At 33.5% G+C, this 27,438-nt stretch overlaps 1 protein-coding gene across 1 annotated transcript in view; it reads right to left on the reverse strand.

Annotated features, from left to right (window-relative positions):
* Nucleotides 1–291: 291 nt before the first annotated feature.
* Nucleotides 292–27,438, reverse strand: part of CSMD1 (CUB and Sushi multiple domains 1) — a gene marked incomplete at its 5' end in the record, with an annotated part of 494,218 nt that continues 467,071 nt past the window's right edge. Inside the window, 11 exons of the mRNA XM_057371364.1 lie at nt 292–3,107; nt 5,718–5,850; nt 10,420–10,507; nt 11,252–11,364; nt 12,381–12,542; nt 16,380–16,424; nt 18,132–18,311; nt 19,392–19,503; nt 22,536–22,609; nt 25,131–25,304; nt 26,233–26,406. Of these exons, the coding sequence (XP_057227347.1) occupies nt 2,948–3,107; nt 5,718–5,850; nt 10,420–10,507; nt 11,252–11,364; nt 12,381–12,542; nt 16,380–16,424; nt 18,132–18,311; nt 19,392–19,503; nt 22,536–22,609; nt 25,131–25,304; nt 26,233–26,406 (1,415 nt within the window). The remainder of the gene's footprint in view (nt 3,108–5,717; nt 5,851–10,419; nt 10,508–11,251; nt 11,365–12,380; nt 12,543–16,379; nt 16,425–18,131; nt 18,312–19,391; nt 19,504–22,535; nt 22,610–25,130; nt 25,305–26,232; nt 26,407–27,438) is intronic.

Genomic DNA, 27,438 nt, shown 5'->3' on the forward strand with positions numbered 1-27,438 from the left:
TTTTTGTTTACAAAATATTTTACACAAGAAAAAAATTATTGCAGCTAGCCTGGAGAAAGGCAAGATGTGTGATACAAGCAGCAGTTTTTAACAGCTTTGAAGCACATAACCTGTTTTTTTTTAAAAAAAATATATAGCATGTATTATTAGCCTGTCATAATGATCTGGTCAACGCTGGGGGAAAAGTCTTCTGCATATATCTCAAAAAAACAGATTTCCTGGCTGCCATTACCCAGCCACTGCACATGATCTTAAGAGTCTCACTCTGAAGAAGCACCATATATGAGTGACACACAGCCCTCTGTGTAATAACTTCAGGAGAAAGAGATTCAACCTGAACAGAAGACTCATACATAGCAGAGAAGGAGAGGAATTTGAAGGCTGTGGATAAAACTGGTCAAACTTTGAGACTTTTGTTTTACTTGGATTTCAGTGTGAAGCTCCTGTTTAATCAACACTCCAAGCAAACTTCTTGGGATAAYTTGTCAGTGTGCTCCTTTGGAGTGTCCCTGATCAAAGAACACTCACTCAGGATAAGCAATCATTACATTACCTCCCCAAAATCAACCACGGAATAATGAATTCATGGGATCTGGGCTCTCTAATACAAAAGATCAAATCATTAAACTTTTCTTTTTTATCCTCCAGCACATTCCTTGGTGGTCACAGTGAGACAGAGCAATGAAGAATAGGGCATTACAGGGCAGTATAACAACAGGAGTAAAAAAAAACATCAATAATATCTATGCAACTTGTTTTAAAAAGTCCTTTTTTTTTTTTTTTTTTTCTGCCATTGCCACTACAGAAAGACTTTTGATGTAGTACTGTCAATTTTGAACACCTGTCAGAAACTTTACTCAGAAAACAGCTTCCCTCCCTGGCCCACTGTTCCTACAGAAGCTCTTCATTTGCTGAGCAACTTCCTYTGCGTGGGGGAGGATCAGGACAACTTTGATGACTGTTCTTTCTCAGGAAATGTGAAGGGCTCTGAGATGGGACAGATAAATGAAACTTAGTGCACAATATCCTCTGAAACAAACAAAAAACGAAGCCAAAAACTACTAACAAAATGAACAAGGAACTGACTGGAAAGGATTATTTATTAAATTTTCTTCCGAGTTTCTTGCTCATATGAAGAATATAACAGCTGGAGGCCCTACAATACTGTATTATATTGCTGATATTTTTCATCTAACAGATGTAGTTGTTAAGCTGACCAAGGGTTGCCTTTGAAATTTTCTTTGCGTTCTGCAACATTAGCTGAAAAACCTATTACTAAGCTTGTATTACCTTTTTGTTTTGTGTATAACAGCCAGACCTACAYACATATGGAGTGGAGAAACATTTTTCAACAGGCTTTGATAGCAATTGGACATTAGGACAGTTTGAAATTCAGAAAACTAAAACAAATCAACAGCATCGAGAAACCTGCCCTGAATTAGAAGAAAAGCAAAACAACTTTCYTGTTTTTTGAACTCAATACGTATGACTAAAAAAAGATTTTGCTTCATTATTTACTGTCATTTTCTAAATTTAGAACTCAATTTCATTAATCTGCCCAATGGCATTTTTGTTTGCTTTCATTCAATAAAACCTCTTATTCTATGSAAATGTTAATGATTACTCAACCTTTATATGTATAAATGTATCTGTCAAACTGAGTAAGTACAAAAGCAGTAAGCAGTGTGTTTAAAAATTTTTAAAAGAAACAGAAAGCAAAGACAGTTGAATATTTCTCTTTGCTTGAAGTAGAAACTGAATGACAGCTTGTTATAGACAATTTATACTGGGTTTATATATGCTACCGTAATGTGGTTTAGTTCCATGTAACATCAGAAAATGATGCCATATTAAAGGAAAAAATGGAAAAAAATGCAAAAGGGAAGACTGTATTATGAGCACAGGCTCACAGGCTTTATGAGCTATCTAAAATAAATTACTATTCACATTTGTACATGGCAAGCAGCAATAGCTGCTAACCCCCCTGCTGTTAAACAGCATGATACTGACAGTGGTGATTGATGACTGATTTCAGAAGAAAACAATAGTGGCAATGAAAATTTCTTAGAAATGCGCTCTTGTACTGGCTGAAAGTCTCCAATGACTTGTAATCATGTTTACAATTAAATTTAGTCAAATATTGACAAAAGAAACATTATCCTCTATCGCACAAGGTTTTAACTGGTGCTAAGCAYGGGGCTCATAATTGTTAATATTCCAAGTAAATTTGTTGTGGAATGTTCTGCTTGGCAAAGAGTGAGTGAATGTCTATATACAATGGACAGTGTGTAGAAACCCTGTATATTTTTACCAGTATCTTACTCAGTCAGCCATAACACCCTAGTGCAAAAAAATTGTGCATTAACATTTTGCAATATTAATGGCTGTGTGGGGAATAGGCAAAACTGCCCTATGAATGAAATAYATGGTAAGTTTACTTAATTTTAGCAAAATTTCAGTGGTAAAGCATTTGAAGGTATATGCAACCTCAAGGAAGGCCGTCTCCTCCTTCAAGAGAGCTTTATTTCTTCAGAATATTCCCGGGGATAATCTGTGGTGCTATCATTTGTCACATACTCAAAGGATTTATCCAAGTGCCCAGAAGAACGCATTGAAAGGCATCCAGCCGCATACAAATATGAAAGTCTGAGGCATTAAATATGACAAATTGGCATGACTTGGCAGCCTTCCTTTAAGTGTGCCTTGATTTGAAGCAGATGCAGCCAGGCATTTCGATCCAACTTTAAGATGAAAAAATATTCTTTGTCTGATCCCCCGAAGACTGACACGTTTTTACCAGAAAATTTAGCTGCATGTAGGCTGACAGAAGATGTTAAAGATTACAGCAGCAAAGCCAAGAGAAGGGAAACTGGTATATGGCACCAAAGGAATTACTGCTTGTCCATCAGAGGTATGGCTATGAATCAGTCATATTGGGCACTGAAGGCTATACCACTGTACAAACTGTATTCAGAGTCGTATCAAACCTCACAGCCTTTGCCTCTGTGGGTTTTAAGTTTGTGTCATACATGGGATTTTCAAATGAAGCTTGTCCATTACTATTTTCATGTCCAGCATATCCATTATACTGTACTTTTGGTCTTGTTCTGGGAAAAAAGAAAAGACAGGAAATTATCACTACCAACCTTTAAATAAACATTCTAATGCTTCCATTCTGTCTATATACAATAGCAAGTGCCCAGAATATCTTGCACTGCTAGTGGTAGTAACCTTCAGGTAAGAGTCAGCAATTTAAGTTATTCCAGACAGATCTCCTACAGCATGTCTATCTACCTCCATAAATACTTTCAACAATGAACACTTCAAAATACCTCATCCAAACACATGCAAGCAGATTGATCAAATCCTGATGTTCACCTAAATGTTGACAAATCAGCGTCAATTGATATGGAAAATAACCAGTCTTTTATTTTTGATAGCATTTGCTCACCATGAAGAAGATATCAAAATTTCAAGAATATTCATATTTTTATGCAAAGCTCTTTTAGAACATATTAAACCAATAATTAAATGAAAAATAAAACAGTATTTTCTGCTATATCCAATAAAGAGATATCCTGTGATATTGTATTTTACTATTTTAACCTAAAGTTTCTTAGCATCTAAGTATGTAAAGAAATGTAATAAGGAGRTTCAATATCTCATTTTATACATGTAACTGTAATAGGGCAAGAAAAGAAACAAAAGAGTGCAAAATGTTAAGTGCTTGATGCTTAATAAATGTAAAACCATTTAGAATAGAATATAATTTTTAAAAGGGTTCTTGAAAATATTTTCTTATAAAATTATTAAATAATTAAATTATAAAACTTCTYTTATAAAATTATTGTGCTTTGGATAGCAGATAGGGAAAGGTATCATTGAAAGATGTCACTAATGGAAATTGACAATAGCAAATAGCTCTGTTACTCATAAATATGTCTTTTCTGTGTATTTTATTTTTATAACTACTAAAGCATTTTAGAAGTTAACTAAGAGCTCTCCTAAGTATAAGTAATTAAATGTATTTTAATTTTGCTCAGAAAGATTGAGATGCAGTCTTCATTCCTGAAGTAATCCCTTTCTGCCAGATAAAAGGGACAATTGTGTAAAAAAGATTTAACAACCCTGGTTCTAATTAGATGATGTTAATCTGACATAGGCAAAGCAGAAACATCCATACAATTGYACCCTAAGTCCTTCGAATTCTCTGTCATAGAGAGCCTCTAGGGCCGTAACTACTATCACATAATTTTGAAAATTTCTCATTGTTACTCTAATCATTAAAGGAATTTCAAGAAAGTCCCTTCAAAACTCATAGATTCTGTTCTCTTTCGACTGGAACAGCCTTTCTTTTGAAAAGAATAAAGTTTGACCTTAAATTACCCGACATCACTAATCAGCTTGTTAGTTTTTGATGGAAATATGACACTCCTCTAAAATATGATATCCCCTCTAAAAACTGCTGTTTAATGGAAGAAAATCACTGAACATAGAAGAAAAGAAAGAATATTCTTTTAAATATTGAGTTATGAGAAACATCTCCTTTTTCAAGTATAATGCATTTAAATTAGGTAGAACTGCAATGCTGCACCAGCCATACTGTTAACAGGATTACAGCTGTATGTCTAAATAACGAGTTTTATCTCTCTTAAATACATACATATTTTTACTGCTCATGTAGGCCATTATGAATTTCATAGAATAGACCACAAAATGTATCCTATGTCACAATATAATTTTTTAATAAGTTTGCCTCCCCTCTGTAAGCCATATTCTGTTTTCATTCTTCTCCCAATCCAAATGCCTGTGCACTGCAGAACAGGAGCTGTCTGAAAATGTAGAGCTGTAGGCATCAGAAAGGCATCTTACAATAACAAGTTTGAAGACATAGTTGACAGCTCTTTCTGAGCAGTATTTGTCAACAAAAGGCTACTACATTTCAGGACATGGATCATTTTAACTGGAGTTCACAAGTTCAAGCCCCTTGGCAATTTGTTTTCCCCAAATCATCTAAGGTAGATAGACAGTCTACTCTATCATTGCACAGTGGTGGACTTCAGTTTGTCTCTGTGATTTCTTGCAATCACAAAATACTCATAGAAAAAAGGTTTTAAAAGCATGTTCCTGTTAAATACTATTTTGCCAATAGTTTTCAGAAGGACCAAATGTTCAGAAGATACATAGATTTAACCATTTAAGCCAGATTTCAGAGAACATGGTTGGATTTATTCTATTATCTAATGACATTTAAAAGTTTCATATGAGCTGAAGTCACGCCAATTCTAAGAGTAACCACTAGCTGACTCAGCACATACTGTAAGTAGTCTCATTATGGGCTGTTCCCTCATGGGATTTATGGGTTTTTCAGCTTGTAAAATTAATACTAATAAGCTTTTTGAATGAAGCAGCATATATTCAATTTAATAAAGCATTAAAATGAAAAAATAGAACATGTGACCTCAGATTTTAATCTGATTCAGCCTAACGAACCAAGAAGGTTGATAGGTCTTTGCTCCATAACAGAGCAACTCGTTTTTCAAAATGTACACCATTAAGAACTGCCCTGCACTGCACTCCTTGTTGCGAATACCTAGAAATATTTCTTTTTAGAGTAAAGATATTCTTAAAAGCTTTTAGCATTGTGTTTTCCTGTTACCTATCAAAATCAAACCAAAAAGCTTATTAAGTTAYTGAATAAATAACATTTACAATACCTGTGTTTGTAGAGGTAAAATGCAAACCCTGATAATATTAGAGCAAAGAATGGTACCAGGATGGCAGCTGCAACTGAACTGCTGTTTGTACCATAATAGTGATTTGAAAGATCTGTGTCTGCACTTAAAGGACCTGAAATGAAACAAAAGGGCCAGAAATAAAATTTCCACATTATCTATGACGAGAAATAAAATTCCCATGTTACCTATCTAATTGTGTTATTTTTATTCAAGAATGAAAGAAGATGGTGCCTTGATAAAATAATTCTATTTAAAAACTTGAAATAAAAAGCATGCAGCATCATAGTATAAATATTAATACCACTTCATGTTATATCAATATCAAAATGGTTTGAAAGTAGTATTCAGCAAGTAAAATAGTTACAAAATACAGTGATCATGAGTCAATTTAATTAAGACATACAGCTTCTGAAAAACAAATGAATACTGCAAAAACATGGTACTCCTGCACTCTTATTATTCAGCTTAGAAACAACAAACAACACAAGACCACAACAAACATGGACAAGGAAGAGAAACTGATGTGACTGCAGTAAACCACAGTGATTCTGCTCAGATCAATAGCCATCCCAAGTCTGCACCTGTGTGCATGTCCCTCTGGCAGTGTTTGCACTGGGACAGAACTGAGTGTAGTGAACACAAACACAGTGACCTGTGCCACGGCCTCACTGGGCTCCTGTGCTGGACAAGGAGATAACCTGCACTGCAAGGCATTTTGCAGAATGTGTTTTTTTCATCAGTATAAAGATACACATTGTTAAATTGCTTAAATAGTTGACCACCTTGCCAATTCAAACTATGAAGGATGAAAGACAATTTTATGATGACAAATACAGAAAYCTTTACAGAAAAAAATTATTTTGAGCCCCAACTCCAGGTTGCCAGTTTGAACTCACAGCTCTTCAGAAAGCAATATCAATCCTATTCAAGAAAGAAAGACCAGGACAGAGGGAATGTACAAAGATGATGGGGCTTGAACAGATAGCTATGCTTGCTATTCTGTGATAATATTGCTGTTGAGAGTGGAGAAGAACAGGTTACACTGCTGTTTACCTCTCAGAAATGCTCCAAACCACCAGTATACAGTGTTTCAAACACCACAACTCMCTCATTGATAGCAACAGCATCAATCAGTCCTTTTAGGAATTGTTCTAGCCAGTTTTATAGTAGAGAGGTGGATTCTGCTACTTTCACCAGTCTACTAAAAATCTAAATAAGTTCAAAAACTGAGAAAAGGAAAAAAATAGAGAAAAAAGTAACAATTCCCCTAAGATCCCTGGAAGTATTCATGGTCAGATTGGATGGGGGTCTGGAAAGCTGATCTAGTGAGTAGCACCCTGCCTTCAGCAGGAGTTTGGAAGTAGAAGATCTTTAAGGCCCCTTCCAACCCAAACCATTCTATGATTCTATRATTTCTTGCAGTTCAACATCAATGCAGAAGACAAATGAGCTAAGTTTTTGTTCTGTGAGATATCTTTAAACCTTAGATGTTTCAACTGTTAATATTAAAATACATCTTGAACATTTAATTTTAAAAAATGTATTACATTTTAGGGAGTAGCTAAGTTGTTTTTAAAATGAAGTCAATGTCTCCAGGAATTTCAGTATTATCACATTCGAATCACTTAATATGACAAAATATTGTACTACAGTCTTTTTCATGTCTTAATCTTCTGTCACATTTTAGACTCTACATAATTCTCTGTAGAACTGGTGAAGGAAAACATTTTCAAATGAATAGACCTAATACTGTGGTAGTTTGGATCACGTTATGAGCTTTATCACACTACACTGGAATACCTTAATATTGTACTGTTTTAAAATACAACCATTGTATTGTAAAAATCTTTGGGATTTAGTAATCCAGTATTTGTCCCAAAACTCAAATGTTTGGCATAAATTTATGTATTTGTACTGTAGTGTCCATGTACTGGACATTGTCCAACCTAATTAATTTAAAGACAGACAAAATAAGGTAGTTCCAACAGTTAATAAAAGTTTTAGAATATTAATTAAAATGTTTTTTATTGTTTTGAAGAAATGATGGATTAAAAAAAAATCAAAACCACATGCAGTTATCATTTTCTTCATCTTCATCCTTTACTACCACAAGCACCAGCTGTTTTTCCAATTTTTTGAGTAATTAATAAAAAATGTGGTAATGATCAAATTCACTGAACTCAACTTACCTCAACAAAAATCTGGAATTAATATTCAAACTCTTACGTAATTTCAAAACAGAAATATGTGTGATCAAAGAAGTCTTAACTGTTATCTCAAAGCTATTATGCCACATATGATAGACACATTACAAGGTACAAGTAGCAGAAAAATTATACCATTCATAATAGACAATTCTTGGTATTAACTTGGTATATTTAGTTAATTTTAAAGTGTTTTGTAACCCAACATTTAAAAGCAGGCACAAACTTATACTTCCAGAATTTCTTTTTAATTTATCTATGTTTGATAAGTGATTCACAAGCTATACTTCATGCAAAACTCTTAGTGGACTCAATCAAATAGTCTACATTTCTACAGTTTTTTAAGTACCACATGTAAGTTAAACCAAGCTTGACATTTTTGACTCAAGTTTACAACCTTTAATTGGAGAAGTGTTGATGAGTTCAGTGTGCACATTGCAGGGGCTTTTCATTAGGAAATTAAACTTCACTGCAGTTTTGCATAATCTGAATTTTAGTCTGTATGAGACTCAGTAAAAATTCAGTATGATCTGGTCTACTTATTATAATAATTTTCAGAGCTGTTTGTGATTAAACATATCCTGATGTGAACTTTGTAATTCTTCTGATAGCGTTATCATGATAAGAAATGGGAAAGGATATTGTACTGCCCAAATTAAGGTATTGATTTCTACCACAGCTAAAAACAGAAAAGTGGAAATAATTAAATSTATGCACACACACAAAAAATGCATGCAAAAAGTTATTTGGTTTACTTTTCATTAAACCAGCCATACTTTATCACTGGGAAACATGTTATTTAATAGAGGGATATTCAGAAAGATTAGAAATGGTTTTAGATTTTTTTTAACAGTTCACAAACAGGGATTTCTTTATCCTCCTAAAACAGCAGCAGTAAGGTGAATTCAAATTTTGRTAACACAGTGAATTCATTAGTGCACAAGCAGTGTACTTGTATCCTTGAAATGATTGATGGGTATTGTCATTTATGTCCAATAGAAAATAATACTTTTTCAAAGAAAATACTGTGCAACCTGATCTCATGGTGTAAAAAGAGACATGGACAATATTTTCCACTACTGTAGAATACATCACTGGAGAATTCTGTAACTGTTTACCTTTTTGCTTATTCTTCATTTATCCTCCTGAGTTATCAATTTCATATAGAATCAAACTTTTATTTTAGGTAGCTGGCAAACCATGGATATTTTTTTGACATTGCTTAAGAAAATAGCAAATACAAATAAACACCCCTCCCCCCAATCAAAAACAACAAACCACATTCTCACTGTTTCAAGATATCAAGGGCTGCTTAACAGACATATGTTAAAAAAAATGCTGATGCTCTACTTTTACAGTGTGATTGCTATAATCAGAAAGCAAAAGCAGCTCAGGTATTACAGTAGTAAAGATTACATGAAAATACCGGAAGACAAATAATCTGTCCCTCACAAGAGTTTACTCCAAAGATTGAATTAGTATTTGGCTTCAATCATTGGCAGTTTTCAGGCTGGGACTCTAAAGACATGGGTTTCTGCTCCTGGTCACTGAACATACTTAGCAATCTGAGAGACAGCCAAAATGAGGAAATCTTCAGCATAACTGCAATTACAGTAGTTAATAGAGCAAAGAAGTACAAGTGAGATTTGACAGAGCTCTAAAGAGCAGTGGGTGCAGCACCAGTGAAACTAATGGAATCAAGGCAMTTTATAAAATGTTTACTACAGTCTGACATGGAGACATTGCCTAGGCTGTCTCCTCTTCCTACACCAGTACTTTTCTGTATATACACTGTGCTTTGACCATTTTGCAGTAGTTCCACAATCAGGAACTGCAGATGCCTACACTTGATGTTTGCCAAAAATATTTTGTGAATTAATATTTCATGAGTAAATGTTTTGTTAGTTTTTATGAAAGAATTATTTTATGAGTAAAATAACTAGTTTTACCCCAGCTGCTAGAGCGCTTGAGCTCATAGCTGTAATACACACTTCAGACACTCAAATTTTTGGCAGTGAAGTAATATTCTGTCTAAATACATACACATTCTGAAAACATCCACCAGCAACAGGGACTCTCCAAATGACACTGTCAAAATTAGGCTGACTCTGTCTCTTAAATTTCTTATATGATTTTGACTACAATTCATACATTTGAGCAGGAAATGTRTTTGCACTGCATGACATCCCTGTTACTTACAAAAAGAAAACCAAGTGCATGCAATGACATTCTCTTTAAGAGCATCCTGYAGTTATTAGGTTGCTATACTAGAAAACCTATGATAGTTACATGTTAAGCAGCATTAAATTAGGATTTGAACTGCATATTTCAAATATACATATTTGGTTATGTTTTTGTAACAGGAGTAGTATCAAATAAACATGCCTACTTCAGCTAGATAGATGAGTAATTTGTTGAATTCATTCTTGAAAGACTTAAAAAGATGATACATATTAAAGATCTATGGAAGCATGTACCTTGTCTTTGAAGCATAAATTTTCCAAAGTCTTTTCCATGTATATCACCTTGATAGGTAAAAACACCTCTTTCAAGGCCTGAGGACACCTAGAATATGTTGAAACATAAAAAAAAAAATGAAATGAATAAATAACAATATTTAGCCCTTTTTTTTTTCTGACTTAGAATAGATAAAAGTGGAGCCCAGATTTTCACTTTTAGCCTTAAAAAGATTAGTGCATTTTCTATGCTTATAAAATGTATTTTTTTTTTAAAGTTTGAAACCATATTAAACACAGTTTCAAATTAACACCTGGAATGATTCTAAAATATCTGATGTATATTTGCTGAATTGAAATTCTTGTAGTTCCATAGTCATAATTGAATTAGTATGCAGATAAAGAAGACTGCTGAATTGTCAGAATCAAAATTATTTCCCATATAAAGTAACAGGAGGCAGAAAGAAGAAATGCAAAAAGTAAAAAGAATGCTGTTTTWCTTCAAGATCAGGTGTACTTTTATTACAGTGATCTATTTACGAAACCATAAAAGGGCAATATTTCCAAAGCTAAAATTCCTACTCCCATCTAAGGAAACAAGGCAAAAACATGGCAAAATATGCTGATTCACTCCCCCTCCCCTTTCATAAACTAAAAAGTCTAATCAGAGTACAGCTGATAGAAGGGTGTATACATATTTTTGAAAGAAAAAGGTAATCCARTCTCTACACTGACATCCAGAGTAATGGATTATGTATTTGCAATATACAAAATGGACAGTTACAATGATAATCACAAATTACTTCAGAATTTAATCTCAGCAATCTTTATCCATGGCAAGCTGGCTACTTACATAACCATCTAGTGCCCAGTGGTCGTTTTCAAACTTGCTTACGAAAATTTCACTGGGTCCTTTAATTTGAAAAACTTTCAAGAGTAAATGGGCTTCTTCTTTCTTGTAAACACCTATTAAAATAAAGAAGGCATGCCTTGAAAAAAAAATTTCAACAAGTTTGTCCAAATATCCTTTTWAATCGAAGTGTATTGATTTAGAACTAAAAGAGGTTGTAGGAAACATTCTTTAATAACAGAATTTCATAACATGGAAATTCTCAACATTTAAAGTATTGTAATGGCTGGTTCTTATTTAACTCATCATATTTGATAACAGCATGCAAAGACAGGTTTGTACTGTTTAGTTTTATACATAACAGTTGTCTTTTTATACAGTATTTCAATAATTCTGAATACAGATAGAACTCCTTGCCTTGAAATTCTTTGAACTGGAAACAAATGGATTTTACTGACATCACAATAGTATATTTCTACAGTAGATATCAGTAGTACAGTGAAAGAAAATTCCTATTTGGGAACGAACTGCTGCACTTCTGTCTGAGGTCTTGACCTTAAAAGACAGTGATAGCTGATAATGTTTTCAACATAACTGTGATGAAAGGCTAAATCTGACCTTCACAGTTAGATCTGCAGAAAAGAATGCATGATGTTGATTACAAAGTATGCATATTTTATAAAGTTATTTAATTATCTGTGCCTATTTTATGCTGTGYCTTTATTAATACCACATTGTTTTAAGGCAGATATTAATCACCATTCATAAATTGAGCATTCAGTGGTATAGCTCTTAATATGCTTGTATAAACTTTGTCTGCCACTTCACTATCTCCTGTGAGTTCAACACATCACTGCTACCCAACAGTCTGAGATGAATAAACCCTACCTCAATACCTATTTGAAATACAACAGCTTAAATAGCTGGATGATAGCAYATGAAGTGACACAATACTGTGCAGACCATCATGTTAAGACCTTTCTTTTTGCCAAAGAAAATTATTTTTAGTGAAAGTATGAACTTTTTTTGTTTCATTTTCCAGTTGGATGAAAATGCATCAAAACTGAACAATTGGAAAAAAAAAACAAACAAATAAAAGAACAGCATCTTAAACACCAAATTCTGAACCTACCTGATAGTTTGAGTTGTATRTTGGATGCCTCAATGAATGTGGCATTCACTTTGCTGCTTGTAGTATTGAACCAATCAACAGTGAGAGTTGCAGGCTGTCTTTTTCCTAAATATTCATAAAACCCTTTCCAYAGTGAATTTATAAAAAACACGTCTGAAGGAACTAGATAAAAGTGAAGGGGAAAAAAAAAAAAAAAACAAAGGAAGACGTAAACTACAATGAAGTAACAAATTTTCTAGCCATACTTATATTCTTCTTTTTTTTTTTTGACAACCAATCCACTGGTCTAGGAGGTATTGAGCAAAAATTTTACAATAAAGACAATAAAACTAATGACCTTTCCACACAATTGCCTGTAACATATTCCACCKGTCCGTAACAGTATTATTCTTAAATAAGCTCACATTTTATACCTTGTGTGATTCAGTGAATGTCCTCAAGACTATGAAAAATAATAGACTACTCCCCWAAAACCCTGTACCTTTAAGGTATGAGGAATTAAGAAGGATAATAATATTCTGAAAACAGAGATTCCTGGAAGGAAACACTTAGGCCATCCCTTTTGTTTCATTAATCCATTGAGGCAGTGCTGTGTGTGATTTTCAGATGAGTATCAACTGAATATCAGCTGAATTGACTGAATTCCAGGCACAGTTCTATAATTTTTTAAGACTTTTACAGTTTTCCTCCATACAATATTACTGCACCTTTGAACAGTGAAGTTGTCAAACAACAAAACTTTTCTTTTTTGAATTTAAAATAAATTAATCAGTTCATTCTCAGCAAATGCAGTTTGAACTGTTTGAAGTAAAAATCCTACAAAATGAAGGAAGTAAAAATCCTACAAAATCCTACAATTATTGGAAGAAGCACATGTATTTTGATTATTTATTTGATATTATTGGTATCTTTCATCTACACAGAAATAAAAATTATTTAGATATTAAATGTTGCATTTTAAATTGTACAACCAATATCTATGTCATATCTTGACAAAATGACAGCCCCAGCAATTATTAAAATTCACCCCTACTACCCATGACCACTAAAAATGATACTTTCTAAGTACCTAAAGACTGACATTAGAATTGTTTCACACTCTTCTAATGAAAACCTTAAATAGCTGGATTGGTTTTTTTTTTTTTTTTTTTTTTTTTGCATTTTGTCATACTCTGAGCACATATAAAGGCAGCTGTCCTTACTGAAGGAAATGTATTGGTGCAGGTATTCTCTCTATGCATTTTGAATAAATTCCATGGATATTTCCTACTCTACATAATGACTTATTGCAAAAATGAATAAAAAAGAAACCCAGGGCAATAATGTCTGACATGCAATATATCTGAAAATCAGAGAGCTGATTAATTGTTGACTAAAGGATAAATAACTTCTTCCAATTCCAACATGAAGTAGTGCAAAAGTTGCAAGCAACTGTTCAAGCTCCATGTGGAATGATTTGAAAACATCATTAGTATGCTATTATATGGTTCAATCAGCGAATTCCAAATCAGCAGAGACCTGTTAAAAAGCTTTGAGTATAACAGCTTTGAAGACTGGAAGTGCTCTATTTCCAAAGTAAAAGTCAGTGGGACTTTACACAAGGTAACCTCAATTTACTAACAAAAATCTGAAGCATTATATTTCAATTGATATGTCACAGTCCTTATAATTTGTACAATTTCTGCAAATACATACATCTGTAAAGGGTTTCTCATTTTTTGGCTACAATAGTGACATAGCATAAATTTGAAACTTGGTATTTAAAAAAAATTGCAATTATTTTTGTCTATGTCTTTAATCAAATTTGCATGTCAGACAAATTCTCATGAAGGTGAACATCTAGTAGTAATGGTATGAACCAAATAGGTGAAATGTAAGACTTTTATAACAGAACAGACTCCATACTTTCAACTACTACTTTCAGTAGTAGTTTCTCTAACCACTCTATCAATAAGAGCTGTTAAGCTTTGCAAAATAGTACCATTAACTCAGTATTTACAGAATTTTCACTCACTGCAGATGAAGAGAATCAGCAAGGGRAAAAAAAATTGTATTACTGCTTCCCCAGTCCTGGTTTTTCTTTTTTTTTTTAAACATCAAAATGCAAGTGGCACAATCCCCAGGGATGCTGCTTTGGAGAGACTCTGAGACRATTGTGCTGAACCCTTACAAGGTCCCTGCCTTTCCCACCCACTGTGGGCAAGTGCAAAATGAGAAAAATGAACTGGCTGTTAGCATTCCAGTAYTGCACTGACTGCACTGATTGTTCTCTGAATATGACAACTGGGAAAATCCATGRCTACTCATTAAAACAGCTTCCTAACTATTTTTGTGAAGACTATACAAAGCATGAGAACCATGGAAACCAAACAGAGTAGTACAGTTCTTAATTCTCATACGGATATTGTAAGAATTCTCTAGGTGCAATTTAGACTCAATCATGCAAAAAAGTTTACTATTGTTTATGAAGACATTAACTGGCAAAATAAACMCCAAATAATAAATATAACCTGCATTCAGTTGCCTAAGGCAAAAAAACAGAGCATGAATCTATTCTGTTACGAAAACTCTAGTGAACCCATTTAAGCCTAATTCTGTTCAAAATACAGATAGCAGCAAATCAAATTGTATCAAGAGTCAAACAACATAATGGACTTCCAAAACCCATAATGTTCTATCCTGAAGAGAATTACCAATTTTAAAAGATATAGTAATAGGGCAGAGTTGTTTTTGAAAACTGCTTAAAACTTTTTCTTCTTAATGACTGTCACTTGTTATAGTTTCACTTCTCTGCTTACTATTATTGGCACATTCAATCACAGCATTTTTTTTAGTAGCTTTAAAGTAGTACTTATCAAAACTAGTTATAAGGGACATCATATTGTGTGGATTGATACTGATACTCTGCATAGTGAATGTATTTGGAGACTAGGTCTAGATTTTCACTTGGCATTGAAACTTCAAAACCTGTGTGGTAGCAGATTAATGCATACCTTAGGTGTTTGGTGAGGTGACGCCTCCAATAAATGAAGACTTGTATATTAATTATAATGAATGAACATCATATCCTGCTTTATTGTATGTGGAAGTAATGCATTTCAGAAGAACTCATTTATGGATTCAACTGACACTTTCACTAATAAAYTCTCCAGGAAGGTTAATTATCAGCAGAAATACCTTTTTATCCTGTCTACTCTAATAGTCCTTCTGTGAACTGCCATGAGTGTGAACCATTAATCTTATTTTCCCTGCAGCTTTGCTAAAAATCAAAATATAGAATTGCAAGCTCATTTATGTGATGACAACTCTACTCACTGTTATATTGGCCAGTAAAAAAAAAATTAGGACTTTCATTTTCTGAATGAGGATTTCTTAGATGCATTTGTCTATTTTGTCACTGGCAGGAGGAATAGGTTTGCTGCATACACGTTCAGGAGGTGCCTTAGAAAAGCAGCAGTTATGTTTGCCTGCCTTGCCACCTGCCTGGTCATCCACACAGTTTTGGAAACTATTTTGGAGTACATGGAGAATTTCTGTGAAATRATGGCCAAGAATATTTCCTGGTTTTGGGGTGGGCTTTTAATACTTCTTACAACACTTGCAATGTAAAGGGCAGAATTCTGACTGAACAAATCCCTGCAATTATAGTACACACTCATTATAAGGCTCTCCATTATAGCAATCTCTCTGATATAAAACTACATCGAAGCTGAGGTTTTTGTATATACACTTGTTTTGTTTGTTTGAGAARGGATTTTTTGCATTTCACAAAACTGGCACTATCGAAAGTTTTTTTTAAAAGTTGTTTGCGAAAGAATTTCATAGAATAGGTTTCACATGTCACCTGTTATTACAAAAAAAAAACTCAGCATTTATATTCCTTGGAAACTAGTACCAAATACTTAACTAAAATATTGAAAATAGTTTTATTATCCATAACAATCTTGGGTGTAAATCAATTTAATTTATTTAGATCTAAAGCTTTTCTTGTATACAAACCTGGAGTTTTAGTTATTGTTTCATTAACTTCTCTCACTCCTTTACCTACAAGTAAAAAGACAAATTATCATTTTCATGAACATATTTGTGTGGGTTTTGTTTGTTTATTTATGTTTTTTTTTTTAAATAGAATGTTAAAACAATACCTGTTGGATGCAATCATCTCTTATCCAATAAAGTCATATTTAAAACAGAAATAATTCATTTTGAATACTTCACATGTTTAAACCTATCCACTTGCACAATAATATCAGTAAATAATTTAGGTAAACATTTTTACTGTGGAAAGTTGTCTGGTTAGCTAAGTATCTCATACATTTAGGTCTAAAATTTTTATATCAGTCCCAGTGCTATAAAAGAGAGCCTTATAGAGGGGACAAATACTATATCTAATTATGAATACTAGTATATTAAATACAGTAAAAATTGTGTTAAGAAAGACAGATGCATTTATGATACAAACCAGTGAGAGCCAGATAGCTCGATCCRTATAACAGGGTCAGATGTCATGGGAAAGGATCACAATTTGTGAATTACAAAGGTGTAATTTGCTATATTTCTTGTACACTTAGCAAAGTTTTGTCCATCGATCCAGAAGAAGTTCTGGACTCATCATTTGCCATATTGGAAAGGATAATGCCCCACTGGAAGATTTGGTCTTGCATACTGTTGTTTTTTTTTTTTTTTTTTTTTTTCTCTTTAGGAGCAGAAATTCACTAATTAGACAGATCAAGTGCTAAGAAAGCACAAAAAGTGTAGGACACTCAATGAGAATTACACATAAAGACTGTAACCCAATTAAAAACATCCCTTCTTATAGAAACCTTTACTGTATTTTATCTTCAATAAATAAAAACACACAAACAAAAGATCATTCATCTCAATTACTTATACAGTACCTACAAAAAAATCAWCCTTTAGGACACAGAATAAAGATAAATTCTGATATGTAGATCATATGACAATGATGAATCAATGAAGACTGCCCTSCCATTAAAGAAAAATAAATATTGCTTAAACAGCAAAACTATTCAGCATACTGATATAATAGAATAAAAAAGCAAACTAGAGTTAACTGCAAATAAACTTTCCCATTGCATCTGACTACTTTTCTTTCATTAGTATTCTAAATATAATTTTAATTTTATTTTTCTGAATTGAGAAGTAATAGCCACATTAATTTGCATGTGAAGAGCAAATTCAGACCTCGTAACTATATACTTAGGTCTGCTCTAGAAAACGATATAATAGTTACATCCATATAAAAGTGGAATCTAGCATAGATTTTTTTTCTTACTCAATTGCTAATTTTTATTTAGAAGATTTCCTTAGACAAAACACATACCTGCAGGAATCTAAAAGCTAGGATATTACTATAAAATAGATATTTTTGTTCTTAGAGAAAATCATACATTAAGCACTGAATACACTGAAATACTATTATAACAGTGCAATAAATATAAATGCAGTTAAAAGTACTTTATATTGTTTAGGTTTTGTTTGCTGTTGTTAGGGGTAAACGTGTACGTGTGCCTGTGCATTTACACACACATATCCCCTTGTCTTCCTCCATGAGTTCTAGATGTGATGCTCACTTTGATTTCTTCACTTTTTCTTCCATAGAGCAAAAGTTGTTTTGTCATGGGTGACGTTAAATAGTAAGTGGAAAAAATTAATCCTATTACATAAAATAAAAATGTCAGGAAAAATCAATTCAAACCAAGTAGGATCCAAAAAAATCGTCTGACTTACTTTTACAAATAGGTGATTTTCCTGTCCATTTCATATCTGGTTTACATGTCCGATGCTCTGATCCACCAGCAAGAAAAAATCCTGGCTGACAGGTATACACCAAAGTATACCCTAAAGTAGGAAGATCTATTGCTTTCACATCCACATGTGCCGGTGTTTCTGGCTGCCTGCAAGCATGAGCTGCAAAGGGGTTTTGAGAGTTAGAAAACATGGTGGTAAGCAGTTTTCGTAGGATTAGAGTATGCAATTTGAAATAAATTCATGACAGCTCTGGATAGCTTTTAGCAATGTCAAGTAGCTATTACTTGTGAAAGTAACACTCAGAGTGTATAGTTACATTATTGTGGGATGAAAATGATACTATCACATATTTTTAAAGAATATATCAAAATGAAATCACGATAGCAATCAGAAAAAGATTTAAAATGAGGGGAAGCACATGCCATTGTACATGGTGCAATGATTGRGCCTGTGAATTATTGCACTGTCACAGCTTCAAGCATCACTTCCCCTCTGTGTTCTGAAAATTAGAGTAGTTACTGTGATAAATAAATGCATTTCAATTGAAATAAAAGTTCCACGAGAATGTTTTGTCATAGGACATTGACTATAACAGATATGGTTACTCAGTATGCTTCTTTCTCTGTGCCACACGGTGTTCATTTATAACCCAAAGATATGTAAAACAGGATAAGAATCTAAGGTCATTGTAATGAATTGCTTTTAGCTTAGGTCAGTGTATTTTAATACAATAGTTATTTGAGTCCTCCAACTCACACAGAGAGCTATAAGAATACTAATATTTTCCAGAATTATGCAGAGCCCAGAAAAGATGAATTTTACTGAGTTCTAGGTTATGATTCACAAAATACTGGCCAAAAAAAGAGTTCCATGCATATTTCAGGTCACTTTCTGTTCTTTATTGATCCAATACACACACACACACACACAAAATCCTAGCTTAAATTAAAGTAGCTAATGCAATAGGTTAACAAGGTCAGATTTTTTTTTTTTTTTAATAGAACTGATAAAATTTTTGTGAACTTCATTTAAAAAAATCTGAAAAATCTTCCTTCAAATTAATATCCCAAATACATATTTGTCCTTCAAGTAGGAAACAACAACAAAAAGGTTTAAAATCTGTTTTAAATAAAGCCTCCCATCGTTGTAAATAATTTGCTATGAATTTCCACATGTATCACTTTGTAACTCTTAAAATTGCACACTCTTCTAAGTCGTTAGAATAGAACCCAGACTTACGAATGCATTCAGACTGTATGCCACTCCAAGTCAAGTTAGCAAGACAAGAACGGGTGGTAGATCCCTGAATATGATAACCTTTTCTGCATCTGAAATAGACTGTGCTCCCAACCTAAGGATCAAACCAGAATGTTAGAGAGAAGTATCCATCATATGTAGTCAGTTATCAAGACAGTGACAATCATACAGATTTTTTWAAAAAATAAAAATGTCTGCTTTTTATAATTTCTAGAGTTAAACTTTTTTATTTTAATATGATTAAATGGTTGAGTAATTGATTCTTTTGCAACCTTATTTAAAAGCAATATGTGGAAAAATATCGGCAAGGGTGTTCACGCGGAAAAGAATAACACTCATAAATTTCTGCTGTTTAGTTTGTCAGTGTGAGAAGCAAATTAAATGTCTGAGATGCCTCTCTTTCCTGTACATCACTGCATATATTTCAATAGAACTTGACCGTAAAGTCTCTTTCAAAGTTTTTTCATTGTGTGATTTGACTAAAAATGGGGGATTTTAGAGGGAAAAGTGAAAAACTAGGAAGAATTGTTTCATCTACAAATAAATTCACAAGAGAAAACTCTGGGCAACAACTTCTTACACTGCATTTGTTACTATTAACTTTTATTTGAGATGTTCAACTAGCAGAGTAAAGTTCCAGAAAGCCTGGTGGTCAATTATCTTATGACCTTCCTCAGAAGAAAAGATAGAATAACTGAGAAAATGCTCTTCAGAGTTCCACTGGGAATAGAAATGCATGAGAATTATATACAAAATTGCTGGTGACGAGGAATTTTCTTAAGAGATGAGAGAGATTGTGTGGAGAGTTCTAATAAAATTAACTTATTGATGGTATTGACAAAATAACCAGAATGCAAATCCAAGACAAGTTATTTAAAGATGTAGGGCTAATCAGCAAACATTGCTTTTGTTTCGGATAAAGCATCTTGACAATAATAAAAAAAATCAATAAAATTTACAATATTAGAAATTATATTACTTCAATAAGATCAAGTAATAATTAATTACTTTAATTTTCAAGTATATCATACAAATTGTGTAAATTGCAAATGAGTAGTGGTCAGTGTGTATTAGTAAGAGCTTGCATTTACAGAAAGGCAGATAGCTCTGCACTGCAAATGTCATGGAAGGACTTCAACAGAAATTAAAAATTAGTAACTTCAAAAGTAGCTGTCTGCTTTACTCAATTAAATAAAACCTGCTTATCGTGAGAGATGTTTAGCAAATGCACAGCATTTCTCCCTGAAGTAGCTTTGGAAAATCAAWGTTGTTTTTAAAGGTTGTATTACTGATATAGGTTTGCAAATTTATGTCTCTAACTATTTTTAAATATATTATTCTCTCTATCCTGCCAAGGACACGCAGCATGTCTTTAGTAGGGAGTAGAAGGGTATGTGGCTAGTCTTGAATCTAAGTCATCTTACTTGTGAAATTGCCAGTTCTGGTATCTGGCAGTAATTATGAGATGCAAATCTTTTCTTAGTGTCAAAAAGACCAAGCAAAAAGTAACATARGCTCAAGGTAGTTAAAGAGTTATACTGCTTTTTCGTTTTACTGGTAACAGTTAAAACTCTTTGTATAACACTCGGGTGAAAAACATTGGGGAATTTGTAAGTCACAGCACAGTGAAGCACAAAAGGCACAGAATGAATGGGGCAAGACAGGATGTTGGTAGAYAGAGCAAAACTCTTCAAAGATGTGCCTGCGATCACACTGTTGTATAATGAGGAAAGACTGCCCAAAATTGTTTTATAGAAGCTTGGCTATGTCACACAAACAGGAAGCCCACTAATGACATATGAAAAAAAACCAGAACAATCCAGTTCAGCAGCCATCAGAGAGTCTCCATGTTGTGGTGCCATAGAGTGTTCTGAGAGTGAAAGAACATGCTGGATAAGGACATTGTGGAACAGATGAACACTTATTATGGCCTCTAGAGGMGAATGGGAAAAGATAGTCTACAGGAATATGAACAGCAGACAGTAGAACAGTGACTTGGCCAGTACAATTGTTATTAAAGACAATTTGTGAGGCAGATGAAAGGGAAGGAAAAAAGACAACAGTCAGATACAGAATAAAATCAGGTGCAAAGATTAGAGTTGTTTTTGAAGAGAAAATGGAGACAGGTATAGGATCAAGATGAGGTATCAGAGAGGCAACTGCATCTCTTATTAGAAGCAGTACCACCTTAGGGGTAAGGCCACAGGAGGTGGCTCAGGGAGAATTGCCTCTGTATCTGTGAGCCAGGTGGGAGCAGAAGGTGAAGAAAAGAGCTGACAGCCATRGCAACAAAAGACAGAAAAATTGCAGGAGAGAGAGGGTATGGATAACCAGAGGAATTTATAAAAAAGACTTTTTGGAAAGCAGTTCTACTAACTTGGTCACAAGGGGCACATTGCCCTCGGCTCAGAAATAAGCAGCAAACCCAAACAGAACAGATTTTAAATTCCAATCACACATATTTGTACCTKAAAATCTGTCCACACAAAATTTATCAATCTATGTCATGACTGAGGTTTGGTCATTGCTCCGTCTACATTTATTTCCTCAGTCACTTTTCTGCCTGTCACTCGTTAAAACTAACAACCTGTGAGGAATTCAGAAATTATAGAAAAGATATTCATCACAGAGAACCTGGACACAACACAGAATAATTTTATCTTCTATGACTGAATAAAATATAACATGAATTTCTAATTTTKTAAAGCCACTTCTTGACTTTTTTGTCAAGGACTACACGGCCTTTGGATCACGCAGGTCTTAGGCTGTTAGGTATTTACTGACTATTCATCAATGTATGAAAGAATTATGGTCATAATGCAAGGTAATTATATCATGTCATATCATATTAAGTAATCAATTTATAAATAGCCCTCCCTACTGAAGTCTCCTAAAGGATTTAACACATGATATATTGCAGGGTTAGAAGTTTTTTCTTTAAGCTGCATGTTTTTAAAAAAAGCTTGGAATGAAGAATGAGTTTTTATTATTAAAATGGGGTGGAAATATCTMAAGGTTTCCATCAGACATTTAAGCCTACAGATAATTTTTCTTATTAAATTTCTYCAGTAATTATTAAACCCATTTTCATTTTATAAAGGYAATAAATAATAATTAAAAAATTACCTCATAGCCTCTGGAACTATTTTGTATTCCAAAATGTGGAGTACCAGGGTCTGTACACGTATTGTGAGCTGGATCTAATGCAAAATGTGAAACACAACATATATTATTATGGCATGGAAAGAATACTCTAAAACTTTTCAAAGATTAAATAATTTCATCAATGTCTAGTGATGACAAGAATTGAATTTTTAATGTAATGTGTGCATTTCTACATATTACWCTAGTATTTCCAACTAAATTTCCAAGTATATCATAGCAATCTTTTTCAGTACATTGTCATTCTAAAATTATTTTTGCAGGTATTTCTGGTAGTGCAGACTTTACAGCTAGGATTGCATTAACTTTTAGCAATCTTATCCTTTAAATCCCTTTGAACCCATAGTATATTTCACTATTTACAATGCAGCTGGAATTTACAGAGAAATCTTTAGAAATCTTTATCTTCTCTTAATTTCAAGTTAACAACTTAAGGGATTTTTATAAAACCCTCCCCCTAAAATAAATTTAAAAAACAAAACCTTTCAAACTATAAAAACCCCCACAAACCTAAGAAAAACCCAAACTCATAGCCAGCCTGCATCATCATAGCAACTAAAATACCTTTTATTTTTGTATAGGTTTTTCTATACCACCAAGAAAAAGAATTGTAATGGAGTGCTACCTCAGTTGTTGCTGGAGAATGACATTCCCTTCATGCAAAAAGCACATGCCAACGGAGTAAAACTGATTATCATTATTGTTTTTTAAATTATTTTATATTATATGTATTATTAAATTATATATTATTACATTGTATATTATAATATATATTATTATATCTTGTAATTATAATTATTATTCAGCTTCATGAGACTAATTTAAAGCAGCCTGAAATTATTTTTGTTTCAGTAATGCTCATATTTTGATGATGGTGGCTTTGGGGTTACCAGACATATCCACCAGTTACACAGCACAGAACTTGATCCAGTGGATTTTTCTATAATATGGGATTCTCTCTTGGCAGCTGAGTCTGCTTTGTGCTGTCTCTGAATTATAAAGAAGACAGCTTGGCACTGTATTTTAYCTGTAACAATTTTTAGTTTTCTGTAGAGCAAAAATATAACCTATCACTTACAATAATGTGATATTTCACTCTTGGCCAAATCCCATTTTCAATATTGACCATCAGTAGAGCATAAAAATTCAACTGGACTGACATTTACCAAAGGCTTCAAAAGTTAGGTGGATATTGACCTAACATGCAAGAATATAAAGCAAACATGCTTCTGACCTTGAGCTGCTTGAACAGCTCAAGAACTTTTTACAAGTTACCAATACCTGGAATGCTATTTCTAATAATAGACAAATGAAGCTGAATTGACTTTTTAAGATAGGTTTGATCTGAAGAACCCAAAGGAAGACTTCTCAGAATATTCTGAGGAAATCTTTGCTATCCATGAAATAGAAAACTTGCACTATATGGTATTTACACGTAGATCTAGGTATTATTCATCRCTCTTAACTTTCAAATTGCCTAGAAATTTTATCTGTAAATATGTTAGATGATCTAATATTTTCCTTTTGCAATAGCATAAAAATTATGATGTAAAAGAAAGCCTTGTATCTTTGATGCACTACTTTCTATGTGATTCTATATTATACTATGTAAAATATAAACAGAAATGTCATTACTACATTTTCAAATTTTATTCATCACAGCAGACTTAAAATTTAGATTTTTTTAAGCCTTCTTGCCTCTGTAACAAAATATAAGTGTACRATAATTGCCCAGTTTGAAAAAAACTATGGACAGAAAAAGTTTTGAATTCAAACAAAATAATTCTGTTGACTCTTAAGTCTTCATTTAAATATACAGAGTTCTTTCATAATCATGATTATGACTTTTTCCCAGAGTGCCCACCCCAGCTCTTTCACTCAGCTAATATCTCAGCCACCACAAAATATATAAACGGCCTGCAATCTACATCTCGATATGTTTGTTTGGAAATATAAAAGAGAATTTTCTTATTATAAAATCAAAATCWTTTTCTCTAGCAAGTCACTCCAAGTGGGATCAAATTCTGATGTTCACTGGGAGTCAAACGTGTCCAGTTTCTTTAATCTGATTATGATGCTAAAAGCCTACCAGTTGCACAACAGTCGTTGAGAAACTGAACATATTTGGAAATTCATCAGAATTTCAAAAGATCAGAGATGTACAAGCCACGTTCACAAAGTCCAAAACACTTTTTGATTTAGGATTGATTCTGAAAAACACATTTAACTCTCCAGTGACAAAATCTGGTCTTTAATCTGCCATAGTCTTCTGCATAGAATCTAAGAGATTCTAAAAATAGATGGAACAAATTTATGCACTTGCACATATTGACATTCTGCATTTCCAGCAGACAGGCAATCATGYAAATTTACAAATGACTTGATATGTGATTGTGTTTATCCTAAAGCTTTTATACTCAAAATATAACCTTATTTAACAAGTTCTTTTTATATTACACAGACATTTTCTATATTTGGATAGCTAATTGCTGGATTATGATAGTGTAATAGTTTATCAAGAATATTCTCAGCAGAAAATGCATTAGTGGAAGTTATTACCAATGCATGTTGGCTGAATTCCACTCCAAGTACCATCTGCTTGACAGAATCTTCTCGAAGAGCCTATCAGAATAAAAGGGGGTCTGCACTGAAAGCTGACTTCAGATCTATAGGTGAAACTTTTTCCATTGAGGCGTCCTTCTGCTGGAGTACCAGGATCACCACAAAACACAGCTGATACATAAAAATGGAAAGAAAAATGGGATATTAAAAAATGTGCAACTGTGCATGCTTTAACCTGAAGTATTCCCCATTGTTTTGTGTTCAAGTCAGGCATASTAAATATGAGTGCAAATGCTATGTTTGTTTATCTGTATAGAATTGTAGCACYGCTAAATTCTTGACAGCAATTTAAAATTAGTTGTCACTGTTATAGGTATTGTAAGCATCAAACTAAACCTGAAAAAGTAGACCTTTTAATTGAGATACTTAAATGTTCATTAGATTTGGATGACAAAACAATACCAAAGTAGACAATGCTATATTGCAATGCTTCAAAATAAAACTATTTTTCACATCTGACACTCTCAGATGAGTAGGATGGAATTTTTTTCCCCTAACTAGATAAAAGGAGAAATGGTTATCAGGGTCCTGACAAAATTTCAAGCACTCAAAGACTTGAGTTGACAAATTTAGAAAATGCTGAAAAACAAATACAAGCAAGATATGAGGGTATGTACTCACCTTTAGAAAGAAAAAATTGTTTAGAAAGGCAATGAGCTAGGAACTTAAGGGTTAGCATCCTTGTTTTCATCTGTTAATGGWAATAGAAACCAGGAAGGACAAAAAGGAAAAGTATAAGGGAAAATTCAGAAAATCCAAGAGKATTACCAGTAAGGCAAATGGTGCTGGGTCCAATTAGATAACAAGATATGGAGGAGACTTTTGGGGAAAGGAAGAAGACCRTGACCTTTAATAGGCACAGCCACTCAAATTTCATAACAAAGTAAGCTTTTTGGTACAAACAGGGAGAATCCTGCAGTAATTCATATATTACCTGATTTAGCTGAGTCCTTTTTAAATTGTGATTCTGTGACTGTGGCCCGAGACAACTGATGGCAGCTTTGGTGAAGCCCAACACAACCGTACCCTGAAAACTTACGCAAACATTGTGGGATGTCTCCCCGCCAGACTCCTCTGCCTTCACAGGAGAGAATAGCTGTGTTAGACAGCTGATAGCCCTCAGCACAGCTGTAACTCACACTGGCACCCCAGCGATAATCAGATCCTTCCACTTTCCCATACAGCACTGCTGGAGGTGGGCCACAAGTAATAGCTGTGCCAGGAAAGAAAAGTTATAATTTCAAGAATTTACAGGGTTTAGGAATATGCAGTATAACCTACACTTATACATTTGAAACCAAAAAAAGGTATTTTGGGCTATGGTTCAATGAAGGACACCTGTGTTGACAAAGCAGTCTGTAATAGAGAGAAAACTAATTTAAATACAAAAATATAAACTTTGRGTTTAAGTAGTCCTTGAGTGCTGCCAGAAGCCAAAAGAGTACATAGCCTACCTAGTTTTTAATTTTTCCAGACATATTCATTATTGATTACTTTAGGCAACATGTTACTGAACTAGGTAAAGGTTTCCAATAAAATTGTTTCTTTCRATAAATAAATTTCTATGATTCTACATTTCTAAATATTCTCATTTTCTTTTAATCTAATTTTGCAGCACTATTTAATCTGACTTTGCTCATTCACCTGCTCATTTTCTAAGGCTCTCCACACACAATCGTAATTAACTTTATTGTTAATTAGGGACTAAGAAATTATTCTGATGTTTTCCACCTTCTGATAAGAGTGCCCAAAATGATGAAACCTGGAATGACCAAGTTTACATTTCCATATAATTTCTTTTAACAAAGAGCACAACCATAAAATCACTCAGCCAGTAATTGTCACAACAGTAAAAGCAGTCAGTTGAATACATATGCCAGAATTTAATTAGCAGGCTAGACTTAGACATCACAATGAGGTGGTGCTAGGTGAGTTGGCAGCCTAGGTATTTTATAAGCAGAAGATGCCCTAGACTGTTAAATTTACTCCCTAGGCTGCTGAAGTAGTGTTAACAATTTTCACCAGGCTGCCTTATTTGTCTTTCAGCCTCATCTCCACTATGACCTTCCTGCTAGCATTTGTAATTAGCTATTTGTGAAGCATATTTTTGGCTATTTATGATGACTACACTACTGCAACAAGGGACTCTTACAGAAAGCTTGGTTTGCAGAATCCTGTTACACAATTTTGTCCATCTAATCTAAGAGAAATGGGCCCAAAAAGGAAAATGGGTACTTCATTCATA

Source organism: Malurus melanocephalus, unplaced genomic scaffold (genome assembly GCF_030028575.1).
Source record: "Malurus melanocephalus ecotype Western Australia unplaced genomic scaffold, MMel_1.1 scaffold_6, whole genome shotgun sequence".
In the NCBI taxonomy this organism is placed as follows: domain Eukaryota; kingdom Metazoa; phylum Chordata; class Aves; order Passeriformes; family Maluridae; genus Malurus; species Malurus melanocephalus.